The sequence below is a fragment of the Crotalus tigris genome, unplaced genomic scaffold (genome assembly GCF_016545835.1).
Source record: "Crotalus tigris isolate CLP2741 ecotype Arizona unplaced genomic scaffold, ASM1654583v1 scf7180000024427.8105951120:4207309, whole genome shotgun sequence".
Lineage (NCBI taxonomy): Eukaryota > Metazoa > Chordata > Lepidosauria > Squamata > Viperidae > Crotalus > Crotalus tigris.
In genome coordinates this window covers 1532905-1546738 of record NW_024100595.1, presented here as the reverse complement: position 1 = coordinate 1546738, position 13834 = coordinate 1532905, and the positions used below count along the sequence as shown (strand labels likewise).

At 38.4% G+C, this 13834-nt stretch overlaps 1 protein-coding gene across 7 annotated transcripts in view; it reads right to left on the bottom strand.

Annotated features, from left to right (window-relative positions):
* Positions 1-7409: 7409 nt before the first annotated feature.
* SEZ6L2 (seizure related 6 homolog like 2) overlaps positions 7410-13834 on the bottom strand; it is a 36109-nt gene continuing 29684 nt past the window's right edge. For 6 of the 7 annotated variants that reach the window (XM_039330369.1, XM_039330365.1, XM_039330366.1 and 3 more), the window contains 3 exons: positions 13070-13187; positions 11476-11578; positions 7410-10432 (listed from right to left, as the gene is read on the bottom strand). In XM_039330369.1, coding sequence (XP_039186303.1) covers positions 10403-10432; positions 11476-11578; positions 13070-13187 — 251 coding nt within the window. In that variant the 3' untranslated portion in view covers positions 7410-10402. The remainder of the gene's footprint in view (positions 10433-11475; positions 11579-13069; positions 13188-13834) is intronic. The other variant, XM_039330368.1, reaches the window with a different exon arrangement.

Here is a 13834-nt window from a genome sequence, read left to right as displayed (position 1 = left end):
ATTTACAGGTTTTGAAATAGTGAAAAAGGTTAAATATTTAGGTGTATATATTACAGCTTCTAATGGAAAATTGTATAAAAATAATTATGAGATACTATGGGTAAAAGTGCAAAAGGGTTTAAATGATCGGAAAAAATTACAATTATCTTTGTTGGGGAGAATTTCAGCTGTTAAAATGAATGTTCTACCAAAGTTTCTTTTCTTGTTTCAAATGATACCCATTTTGAAAAAAGACACTAATTTGGATGAATGGCAGAAGGGTATCAATAAATTTATCTGGGCAGGGAAAAAACCAAGAGTAAAGTTTAAGATTTTACAAGATACTCGGGAAAGAGAAGGGCTTAAGGCGCCTAACTTGAAATTATATTATGATGCGGCGGCCCTAACAGTGATTAGTGACTGGGTTAATTTAACAAATAAAAATATACTATCTCTTGAGGGATGGGACTTATTATATGGATGGCATGCATATTTGATTTATAATAAAAAAGTAGATCAGGCTTTCAAATCCCATATCTTAAGAAGTGCCTTATTGCGTGTCTGGAAGAAGTACTATTATAGGTTAAATTATAAAATACCAATTTGGGGGATTCCTGGACACGCGATAGAAGGGGTATCTAGGGGTGTGAATTTGGATAGGATCTCTTATAAGGAATTACTTTGATTGATAGGGAGTGATTGGCAATTAAAATCTTTAATTGAGCTAAAGCAAGAAAATATTATACAGTCTTGGTTTCAATATAATCAATTAGTGGTTGGGTGGAGTTTAGATCAAAAAGTTGGTATTACTTTAGGGGATGAGAATTTGGTAAAACAGATTAAAGATCAAAATCTGCCCAATATAAAGAGAATTTATAATGTTTTAATAGAATTGGATTCTGAAATGGATCTAATTAAAGATTGTATGGTAAAGTGGGCTCAAAATATTCAGGAACCGATCCCGTTGGATACATGGGAGATAATTTGGGTTAGAAATGTAAAATTTACACAGGCTCAAAATTTAAGAGAAAATTTTTATAAAATGTTTTACAGGTGGCATTTGGATCCCAGAAAGCTGTCTTGTATGTATTCTAACTTACAGCCCAAATGTTGGAGATGTGGTAGCTTGGATGCAACCTATTTTCGTATTTGGTGGACTTGTAGAAATAAAAAAGCTTTTTGGATTAAAATTTGGTGGAACATTCAAAAGATTTTTTAAAAAAAGATAAAGTTTACTCCTCAATTATTTTTGTTGGGTATTATTGTAGATTTGATGTTAAAGAAGGTAATTTGATGTTGAACTTAATAACAGCAGCAAGGTTATTGGTAGGGCAATATTGGAAGAAAGAGTCCTTGCCTACTATAGAAGAATGGACATTTAAAGTGTCAAATTTAGCAGAAATGGCAAAAAAATCTGCCTATTTAAAGGATCATACACAAGAAAATACATTTCAGTTTGGAGAAGATGGATAGATTATATTCAGAATAAATATGGGATTAAAAATTTCATCTAGCTTATGAGTAAATTTTAGATTCATACTGATAGTATAATAATTCATTTTAGATTTGGTACTACTATGGTTTAATTAATATTGACTTGTTTATATTATTCCTTTTTGTTTTAATTTGCTTATATTTATCTTAAATGAGAGTTAAAGTATTTTATGGATTTGGTTACTTATATAGTTGGGTAATGTTAATTAGAATTTGATTATTAATTTGTAACCCTGTACTCAGCTCTGGGAAGTGGGGGGAGGGTTAGGGGTGGGTGGGTTTTGGGATATTGTATACTGTATAAAACTTTTCAATAAAAAAGATGATTGTAAAACAGACATTTATTCAGAAAGAAATACTTGCAGTTATGTTTGTTTCTTCTGGATATTGTACATCTGTTCATCCTTATAGGTAAGAAATCAATACTTTCTCCATACCATTCTAATGTGGAATGGGACCATCTGAGTTCTGCGGTGGGCCCATGCTTATCTCAGACAAAGAACATTCCAAACTGGCCCGTAGTCAGGATATCCTGTGATGAGCTTAGAGGCTCCTCCTATTGACCTGTTTACATGATATTAACTGAATAGCTGAAACTACATTACCCATAAGCCATCTCTTAAGGAGACAACGCTTAACCCAATAAATGCCAAACATTCTAACATGCAGATTTATCTAACTGATGAGTCCAGAACACTCCCGCTTGGAAATATAAATTTCCACTACTAACTAACTGAAATAAGCAAAAAACGTAGCATTAAGCATGCAATTCTCATGGCTAACTAGTGACTAAATAGGCAAAACATAGCATCAAAACATGCATAACTATAAGGTAAATAGAAAGAGCCGAGGTGGCGCAGCAGTTAGAGTGCAGTACTGCAGGCCACTTTAGCTGACTGTGTTCAGCAGGTCAGCGGTTCAAATCTCACCGGCTCAAGGTTGACTCAGCCTTCTATCCTTCCGAGGTAGGTAAAATGAGGACCCAGATTGTTGGGGGCATTGTAAATATATATATACATTGCTTATTGGTGTACACCGCTTAGAGAGTGCTTGCACTTAAAGCGATATATAAGTCTCATAAATAAATAAATAAATAATATAAATAATATAAAACATGCACAATTATAACAGAAATAAACAAGTGTTATATCAAACAATGCATAAACACAAATACATAGCTTGAGGTTCAATCTTCTAGTTTGATCTTCGTCAGCAACGGGACCAAATCGGCGATCAGCCTGGTGCAAGAATCTTTGAGTCACGATCTGACTCACGTGGCTTCACGATCTGGACCTCAACTTGGCAAATTAGTCCATCAAAACTAGGTGGGGTCTGGTATGCAAGTCTCATGGGCCAATAGTTCTGGTATGCATCCTTGTCTCTCAACGACAAGGTCGTCTTCCTGTAGGAAAAACTGGAACCAAATCTGGAACAGAAAAACTGGAACCCAAAATTTCTCAGGAACAAAGGAACCTGGCTTCACAAGATGCTCAGGAACAGAAGAAGCTGGAAACTCAGAAACAACAGGAGAAGAAGACTCAGGATGCTCAGGAACCGAAGGGTCTGGAACCACAGGTGGAGCTTTGAAGATGGCTGCTACTGTTGTCATCAGGGTAGTGAGGACTTCATGTGTGGGCATGGGTGTCTTTATCGACATAGAGTCCATGATTTTGCGGAGTGCATCAATCATGTGCGCCCATGCTTCGCCCATGTCAGATGCATGGAGAAGGTAATTTTTGGCCATCGGGCATTTGTCTATCACTGGGTCATGACAAATACCTTCAATAGTCTGTAAGTCCTTGCAGGCTCTTACAAAGCTAGTTCTTGGAATGCTTTGACAAGTGATCAAGATGATCAATACTATGCCTAATCTCAGGTGTCTCCGCTTAGAGGAGGGTTTGAAGCTGGCTGGTTCTAGGAATTGGCTAGAAAGTGGTTTCTTTTATGTATTTGGTTCTCAGGCATTAGACAAAGACACATGATGAACAAGCAATCTCTTTATTGATCTTCTCCTTACAACCAAGCTAGGGCCAAAAGGCATGCAGGCCTTTTATAGAGTCCTGAACCTGGACAGTGTCAGCCAATAAGAAGCTGGCTGTTTTCGCCTTGCGCATGTGCACAAGGCTGGCGACAGCCAGTCTGGTCCCAGGAAGCTTTTGGTCTGCCCAGGACCGTTTGCAACATTTCTGAGCCTGCTGAATACTTCAGCAGGCTCAGGACACAACAGTTTCTCTGTCTCTTTGCCCATTGAGGACAAGCAGATGGTGTGGATGATCGTTTTCTCGTCCTGTCTGAGAGATTTACTGGGTGCCTGAAGTTGAACGTTGGCATGTTGATCTGGAGCTAGAAGCATATAGCGTTTTGGTCTCTGTAGCATCAGACTGTTTGGACAAGCCAAGAGCTCAGGACCTTTTAGCCAAATCAATTCTGTTAATTGTGTGGCAAGGTTGGGCCACTTAACTTGGGTCACAAGGTTCTTATCTGTTGGCACATGTTGCCATTGTTCAGGGCTTAAAGACATTTCAATCTTTTCTACTCTATTGCCTACATAGATGTAGAAGTGTCTGCTTTGTTTGCAGATGTAGTGTGACATCACCTTGCTGTCTGCGTAGAAGGTGGTGAACTGTAGTTCAAGGCACAATGTCTTTGTTGTCAAGTTGGTGAGCTTTACGGCCAATATGGTGCCACAGAGTTCTAATCTTGGTACGTTGTGGCCTTGTTGTATTGTTAGTCTCGCTTTTTCAAAGATAACACTGAGACTGCAGCTCTCCCCGCTGTAGACTCTGATGTATCTTATGGTTGCAATCAAAACAAAGTAAGTGTGGCTTTCCCCGCTGTATACTGTAAAAAATATGCACTTTGCTGGAAGAAAAATCAGGTCCTGTTCCAAGCCGGGAGAAGGACGCTGTAGAAATGAACTGAAGACAGGCTGCATTTTGGAAAGGAGATCTCTGTTTATTTGATAGCCAGAAACTAAAGTGACAGCAGCATGTTTCTGGGGTGGCTGACAAAATGGAGTTGAGAGAAGGTGGGTTTTTATACCTTCTTTGGGTCTTTGTGTTTGAGATGCCTGTTTGTTGTGAAATGTACTTTGACCTGTGCTGGAGTGTGCCCTTTTAGTATTCTAATTGTTGCCTGACTCCCATTGTGGCTGGGAGGTCATGCCCTGTCCTTGGAGTTAGATGGGAAATGTAGATTTTTAGGAGTCTTTGTTTTTTTAATTCCATCAACTCCAGCCTTCTGTGGGAGCTGTGGCTGAAGGCGTTTTGTTTATGAATGCGGTGGCCCAGTCTTTCTGAATGGATTACAAAATCCCCATTCTTAAAGACTTCAGGTTTCTGCTTGAGGCTGTTTTTCCTATAGCACAGAGGTCCCAAAACTTTTGGGCATCAGGGACCAGTTCCATGGACAGAGGTTTTTCCACGGACCGGATGCTGCGTGGTTTTGTGTGCTGCCTACATCCCACGGATGGGGCTTTGCTTGTTTGTGCGGACTGATTGTTGGCATGCCACAGCCTGGTACTGGTCCATGGACCAGGTTGGGGACCCCTGATATAGCAGGAAGATTGAGACTATTTCCTGCCTTTAAGAAATATGTCTCTCCTCTTCTCCTACAAGGGAAATATAACATTCTGCTTCTTTTAATATTCCCCAGAATATTTAATTCTCTAGGAGGGGGAGTGAGGCTTCCCACAACTTCAAAAAGTTTTACCAATGAGGTAATTTCTGCTAAAAACATGATTTTTTTCACTACCACAAGAGAAACTGGACCTGTCGCCAAGATGTGTAATTTTGCACATATGTTAAGATACAACACAGTATACTGTCCGGGTTCATACATTATGCTAAGTCATATTTTATTTTAACTTTGGTAAATCGTGGTTTGCTGTGATACAATAATCAAAAGGAACATAATGACTACATCTTTCTCCTCTGCGGTTGAACCCTGCGACGAACCTGAGTTTCCTGCTATAGAATGGATTTTATAATCTTATATTATCGGGAAAGGAAATGGATATGAAGCTAATTAATTCATAAGATACAGAGGGACATATTCTTGGTATTACCACAAGACACAACCTCTCCAAAGTTTATGCAAAATCTTCATATCATATGCTTTTTGTTTCAGTACAGGTAGTCCTCAGCTTGTGATCACAACTTGAACCAGAATTTCTATTGCTAAGCAAGATGCTTGTTAATTTTTTTTTGCCACAGTTGCTAAGTGAATCATTACAGCTGTAAAATGAATCACACAGCCATTAAATAAATCCAACTTGCCTCATTGACTTAGCTGATCAGAAGTCGGTTGGGAAGGTCACATGATCACATGACTCCGGGACATTGCAACCGTTGTAAAGAAATGCTAATTACCAAGTGCCTGAATTTGATCCGATGCCTGTGGAGATGCTGCAATAGTTGTTAAGTGTGGGTGCTTGTATGCCACTGCCGTTGTAACTTTGGTCACTAAACAAAATTGTTGTATGTTGAGGATTACCTTATTATTCTTATTGTACAAGCAGATATTTAACAGAATAAAGTTTTATTTGATATAGGCTTCTGATTTCAATAGATAAGAGATCTTCTATAACAGGAGTGGGGAATCATGGCCCTTTTTTGAGTTGTGGACTTCAACTCCCAGAATTCCTGAGCCAGCCAGCTCCCATTCTGGAAGTTGAAGTCCCCAAGTCATAAAAGGGCCATGGTTCCCCACTCCTGTTCTATAAGGAGGGAAACCAGCACTCAAGTTTGGCTGGAACACCCGAAGGGAACACAGCAGCTGAACGTTAAAGTGGGAAATTGCCAAATCAGAACTATTCCTCAACAAGGCAGTAGCAATAACTTCTGGACTGTAAAGGGAACTACCTGTATGTAGACATATCTGTGTCATCACCAGAATTTGATCTCAACGAAGGTGGCTTTATTTTACCTTAATAGATGACAACTTTTCTACAAAACCATTTGCTTTTTAAATCTGAATTAAAATGCTTGTGATGGAGTTAAAAATACATTCTCAACTATTGATGCTGCAAGTTTGTCACTAGGCTTACCAATGATTTTCTAGAACATGGGCTATGAAGGTTAAGCTAACAAATCATGTACATAGAATATTCTATGGGCTGAACTGCGACGTCCTCGGTGCTTAGTTTTGTTATTTTTCTTGCAGACATTTCTTTACCCTACTAGATAACACCATCAGTATTAGTAAGGGTATAAACAGGGAGCAAACCCCACTCATTAGCACTGATGTTTCCTAGTTGGGTAATGAAGCATCTGCAAGAAAACAGCCAAGTTCAGAGAGCACCGAGGACACCACAGATCATGTACAAATAATGATGTGAAAATGAATGCCCAGAAGACAGGTGTAGGAACCGGAAATAGACAAGTGGCATAGTGGTTATAGAACCACCCACTGCCAGTATGTGTTGCTAACATTTCAAACAAAGCACCTGTTCCCATTTTTAATCCACAATAATTAGCAGCTGATTAGGTTCCTTTCCATAAATGGCTGCTAGCTCAATGCACTTTAAATTCTGCTAAAGAGACAGGTTGCTTTGTAAATGTATTTATTTATGCTTATGGGCTGCTTAATGCAATTTCTAGTTACCTGAAAGAAGAATCAGAATAAGTCTTTAAAAAAGTACTGAGAAACCTCTGGGTTTCTGTGTTAATATTCTTTTGTTTTTGGACCTTTTGCAACACCCAATTAACCACTGGCCTCTCCCCTTAACTCTGTTTCAAAACACAAAGCACACACACATACACGCGCGCGCACACACACACACACACACCAAAACAGATGTGAAAGTACCGTTTCATGTGTGTTACCTCTAAACATTTCTTTGCTAAACTGGATGGCCAACCTTACCCATTGCCACACAAAGACTACACCCACTTCCTGTTGGACTGTAACAGAAGTACAGACACCAAAGTTTTTACAAATGATGGACTTTATTTATTGCTCCAAAATAAAAGCAAATGAGAAGGAGTGGGGGGAAAGTAACCAAAGGCCAACAAATAAAAAATAAAATTATAAATGGTAAGAATGCAAAGGAGAGCATTCCCCAGAAATTGCACTGTCATTTGGGGGAATGCGTCAGGACTGTCCTCCTAGCATGATAAAGAGGAAGGATATCTACAAAACTGGAGTAAATATTACTTTTCACCTTCTTCCAAAATACTAGACTGGCCACCAGGAAAGAGTTGATATAACAAGTCAGTTTCACTATTTGGGATAGGAGAAAGACTGGAAAGTAATATTTTTATGCCCAGCTCCATACTGGCAGTAATTGGGTGGCTTTAGGTACGATATTCTCATCTCCTACAGACTTTACCGTGTGGGAGATGAGTATTGCGATTCCATTCAGATGCTCTCTTGTCCTAAAAGAGGGTATCTTCAAGAGATGAGGTCTCTTGAACAGCTTTAAAAGTGTTATTTTCATACATTTTGGCACTAAGGGTCTTTCTTGTTGTCATACTTAAAAGAAAGAGCCACACAAAACTTCAGCATCCTGAAGAAAATTCAAGGCAGTCAGTGGCTTTCTGTGTTGTTAATTCGAGAGAGGCTGTCAATAAACTGTTTATATCCTGAAATACTATTTAATCCTTAAAGCAATTGTCTAATACTAAGCAGGCATGTTCTTTTCTTGTTTGGATTCTGTGAAGTAGGAAAATTGATCTTTTCTAGACATAATTATACTACTATTTTTTTTTAATCATTCAGATGATACTGGGATGAATCAGAGGCTGCAAAACCTCCACTATTATATCATTTGGGTCAGTACATTAGACAAATGGGAAAAATATACACTTTCTTTATTTTAAAAGGGCTGCAGAGTACAATTAAAAAGTAATAAATATGGTCCTTATAAGCATATGTAAAATTAATAATGTTAACTTTGAAAGCAACATAAAATTATCAGATGCAACTTTTATCTTTTAAAAGTTATATGGATCCTAGTCATTAGAGACCAGTGTTTTATTATTCAAGGGCTTTGCTCCATATCTAAAGAGCCATATGAATTTCATGGGAAATAGGTCCAGAGGAACTTGAATCAAAAGAGTTTACCAATTATTCCTCCAAATATTTGGGGACTGTTAAAATTAATTTTTAGTAGTCACAATAGCTAAACAAGATGTATTATCTGTACTAGGATGTCTTCTAGTTTTGTGTAGAACTAGAGACAACCCTTAATATATTTGAGTCTCAAATGTAAAACTAAAGTGATTCCGCACAGCCATTCTGTACTGCTAAAAAATATGGTAAATAAAGGGCCAATGTGGTCTAATGGTAAAAGGGTTGGACAAGGATCATGGAGATCAGATTCAAGTCCACCTGCAGTCATGGAAGTTGACTGGATGAAGTTGACTCCCCTTCTCTCATTTTTATCCCAGTTGAATCAACATCACAAAGTTTTTCTAGGGAAAAATCAGAGGAGGAAGTGCTATGAAAGCTGTGCCAGGCAGAAAGGAAGGGATAAACTGCCTAACAAACAAATAAGTAATGAATTTATTGACGATGGGTTGTCCATGTCTTCCAGTCTACAAAAAAACCAAGCTTGCTCATTGAAGTTCTACCAAGCCTCTTTTTTCAAGACCTACATTATGTTGGCTTTCTTTTACTATTATTACTATTTTTGCTTTCAGAGAGGTGGGATTAAATATTAGAAAATTAGAGGAAGAACAACTAAAATATAAGTAGAAAGCCCTTCATAGGCAGCACCCCTGCGTGTGCTTATCTGGGTGTCAACCCTAATCCTGGGGTTGTACAAACATATATACATACATACATATATGCCCATCACACTGTTCCATTTTGGGGGTAAGTAACATTAGGCAAAGCATAGAACAGGCGTAAGAAGCATTAAGCCAAATAAATTAATGGTACGAAAAAGGAAAATACAGCTAAATCTGGTAAAACAATTACATTGTTTTGTCATTGTAGATTATTTCAACAGCCCCTATAACACCTGACAATCTATTCCTGGAGGTATTGGTGTTCTGTAATATAGAGGAGAAAGTGTATCTATTACATCCAATATGTCTATTATATCCCACAAATCCGTTAAAATTGAAGCCTGGTTCCTTTCTGATTGGGCATGTTGCAGCACCCAGAACTTGTAAAACTCTGATGGTGTATAATCTGAACAGCTAAAGTCAATGGTTCTATCACCCTGCTTATATTTCCATGGTTATCTAATGTATTCCCAATTTTATGAAAGTAAATTCTTCTGAACAACATGAGACTTGCTTCCACATTAAGAATTAGGGATCGATATCTTTTCTAATGTCTCTCAGTATTTGGCTTTTTCTGTTGCCCTCATCCATTTGCCACTGATTTTAAGATTAAATATATCTCCTAGTGGTAAGCCACATGTATTGCGGTTTAGTGATCCTACTGTAAAACCTTGTTTACAGAGATACTTTTTCCAATAGCAGCACCTTTTAGAACTCAGGCCCACTTCCTTAAAAACAGAGTGAGTGATAAAGTATGGAAGAAGGGATGAATTCTCTCCTCCTTTTTCAACCACATGGGAAGTGGTCATTAAAATGAAGGAAGAGGAAAAGTATAACATAATAAATAAATAGAGAAATAAAATGAACAGATAAAGCAGAATAATAATAACACTGTGAGTGTATTTGTGTGTGTGTGTGTGTGAGAAACACATTTGGCACATTGAAGAGGGTATTTACACGGGAGAAGGGAGTGGTCCAAAGCTGAGAGTGGACAGTCAGGCAGCAACATGGAGAAGAAGAGATAAAGCTGAATTTGTGGGGTAGAAAGGATAAACTCCTTCTCTCCCCTCCATTTTCCCTTTGCCCCCTCCCAATAACCACCTTCCACTATTCCCTCCAAATCAGGAATCATTCTCAGTCGCTGCTCCTAGACCTTGCTGGGTTTGGGAGAAGAATGGCAGATCTCATAACATCTTCTAAATGGAAACTTCGTATTCTCTGGTGTCCTGTTAAGCAGAAAGAGGGGGGGGGGAAATCACTTTATTCCAGGGACAGAATCTCACCAGCTCTTTTCTTTCACCTAGTTGACTTTGAATTACCCAAACATCAGAAGATCATCTTCATGCGCTGTGGCACGGTTGGTCTGTTTAGGGTCCCATGTGCCAACCCACCAAAGAGGATAAATTCAGTAAATCATGGTTAAGTAAATAAACAGAATTCATCTTAGCGTGGTCTCCTTTTCTCCCAACTCTAATGGGGGCCTTTGTTGACCACAGCTGGCAGCATGTGGAGCTACTGGAGGGAGTACAGGTAGTCCTCGACTTATGACCACAACTGAACCCAAAATTTCTGTTATTAAGCGAGACATTTGTTAAGTGAATTTTGCCCCATTTTATGACTTTTCTTGCCACAGTCGCTAAGTGAATCACTGCAGTTGATAAGTTAGTAACCCAGTTCTGAAGTGAATCTGGCTTCCCCATGGACTTTGCTTGTCGGGTTGTCGGGTTGCAAAAGGGGATCACGTGACCTTGGGATTCAGCCAACGTCATAAATTTGAGTCAGTTGCCAAAAATCTGAATTTTGATCACAGGATCATGGGGATGCCGGAAAGATCGTAAGTGTGAAAATTGGTCATAAGTCACATTTTTCAGTGCCGTTGTAACTTTGAATAGTTACTAAATGAACTGTTGTAAGTCGAGGACTACTTGTAGTGTTGAAATGGGCAAAACTGTACACCTTCCCTCAAACCAGCAGAAATGTGGTCTCTTGTTTGGAGAAACAGCAGAAAATCTGTTAATGAACTCATCCAGGTTGCAAAATGCCAGATGAGCACTTGATGGCAGTATGGGTGGGAAAGGCTATATCCCTTTCAATATACAGTGGCTGACTTTAATTTTACAGCCCAAAATCTGTACAGAATTGCAGTAGGATTGCAATAGGTTGAAAACAGCAGTGAGAGAGGAAGAAATGAGGAACTGAAATAAGTCAACCCTCTTTTTAAAAAATCGGCACTCTAGAACAATGGCTTGGCTGAGCGTCTACAGCTCACCCCAGCCTCGTAGAGAGGATTGTTGAAATCAGATTCCACAGTGATAGGGCTGTAGCTGTGAGAGCTGGAAAAGGAGAAGCCAAAGAGAGTTTTTCCTTGGAATCTGCAGGAAAGTAAAAGAAGAAGAAGAAGAGGAGAATGGATTGAAACAATCAGCCTACCAGTTTGGAAAATCAGATCCATTTTAATGGCATTACTCCACGTACTGTCTGTTACAGAAGTAATCCAGTGGAGGAGATTATATACTTTGCATTTGAATGGCTCAGATTTGGTCATCAGCATCTTTGGATGCAAAGACCTTCTCTGAAAGAATTAGATCAACCAGTTGCGTCTGATTAGCTATCAAGCAGCTTCCTACGTTCTGTGCCCATCCAACATTTCAATCACATTTTAATTTTTTAAAAAGTTTTATTCAAGTTTATTATAATATAAAATACAAAGAGAAGAAAAGATAATGAGGGAATGGAGGAAGGTAAAGAAAAGAAAGGAATGCAAGGTAAAAGGGGGGAAAAGTGACTTCCAACTTTTTTTGGTTGCAGTAAAATACAAAATACAATTACAGCATCAACATTTTGCTTTACATATTTAGTAAGCACTAGCCATATCTGTCACAACAAAATTAATCATCAATCGCGTTTTTGTTCATATGTTGACTTCATTTTATATCTGAGACCAGGGCCATTCAAAGAAACAACTGATAAACATTCAGTAGATTACTCTAGCTACGCTTAATGGCAGGTATGGACAGTGATTAATACTTTCTAGAACAGAGTTCCCCAATCTTTTTGGCTTTGTGGACCAGTGTGTGTTTGGGAGGGGGAGACTTCCACGGCCTGGTTCCAAACGGCTCAAGATCCGGCAATGGGCTGCAGCCCGGGGATTGGGGATCCCTGTTCTAGAAAGCGGTAAAACTTAAACTTGCTGATTTGCAGGATCAAAGCTCCTTCTGGCCATATATGGGGAGCTTTTATTATAACTTGATATACCAATGATCTTGGTTTTGAATTGATTATACAATTGCAGTACTGAGTCATTTTCCTCTTTTAAATGTATGTTGGGAAGGCATTATTTGCGCCCAAGTTGTTTTAATTAAAAGCAGTGAAGTATTCATATCAAACAAGGTAACTCAAGTTCATGACTGGAATACATTTTTATGCTACAGTTTAATCTTGGAAAGCCTGAATAAAATTATAATCAAAAAGCTGCCTTTCTGTGCAAAATGCATTTCCAACATCACTAAGAAGACAAATTATTATAACTGTCTCCTTGCACCTGAGAATTTGAATTGTGCGCAGGGTTTTCAGATCAAAAACTTCCAAATGGAATTAAATTCCAATTCGTCTCTATTTGCAATTAAACAATATCTCTATCTTCCAGAGTCACATTGTAGGGGAGATGGGCTAAATAATAGAGATATAAAATAATAAAATAAATAAAATAAAATAAATTATAAAATAAAATAAAATATAAAATAAAATATAATAATAATAGTAATAAAATAAAATGCAACTTAACTGGAATCAACCCACAGAATCTAATGGCACATCGATGCCCACTGAGCAAAGCAAACATAAATTAGTTTGATATCACTCACTTAGTGTAGTAGATGTAGATGCCTCCAATCAGCAGGATGACAAGAATCATGGGGAGGAAGATTGCCAGGGCAATGTTGCCACCTTCCATCTGGTGGGAAGGATCCGTGGTCTGGGTGACTACAAGAGGAAAGAAAAAAAATGGAATGTATGAGATGTATGTATTAAACGCTCCACCCTGAACTTTTTATTTTATTTTATTTTTCAGAATTTATAGTCCACCCCAATCCCAAATGAACCAAAAAAACCCAAAAGTATAACAATAAGTAAATTAGAACATTGTCAAAGATCCCAAACAGTCACAAAAAGCAAAGAGAACTGTGAAAGTTAGGTGCCCACGGTCAATCAGCTGAGTTTGAAAGATCATTAAAATAAAACATACTTAACCTGTTTCTAGAATTTCAGCAAGGTGGAAGCTACATGCATTTCTTGGGAAAGAATATTCCACAGGGTGGGAATTACTACAGAGAGAACCAGATGTCTCACCCACGGTCCTTGAGAGGGGAAGGTTTGCAGCCTTCTCTGAATCAGGGGATGAGATGGGCAGGTTACCTTCTAGCAATTGAAGTATTTTAGTGATGCACCATTTAGAGGGTCAAATGTAATGGCCAGCACTTTAAATTGAGCTTGGAAGTCTATTGGCAACTAATGCAGCCACTGTACTATCTATGTAATTCTATTTTGGTATGGTTGTGTTGGCAAAAATCTTGCTGCTGTATTTTATACCAGCTACAGCTTCTAGATTGTCTCCAAAGACAGTCCCATTT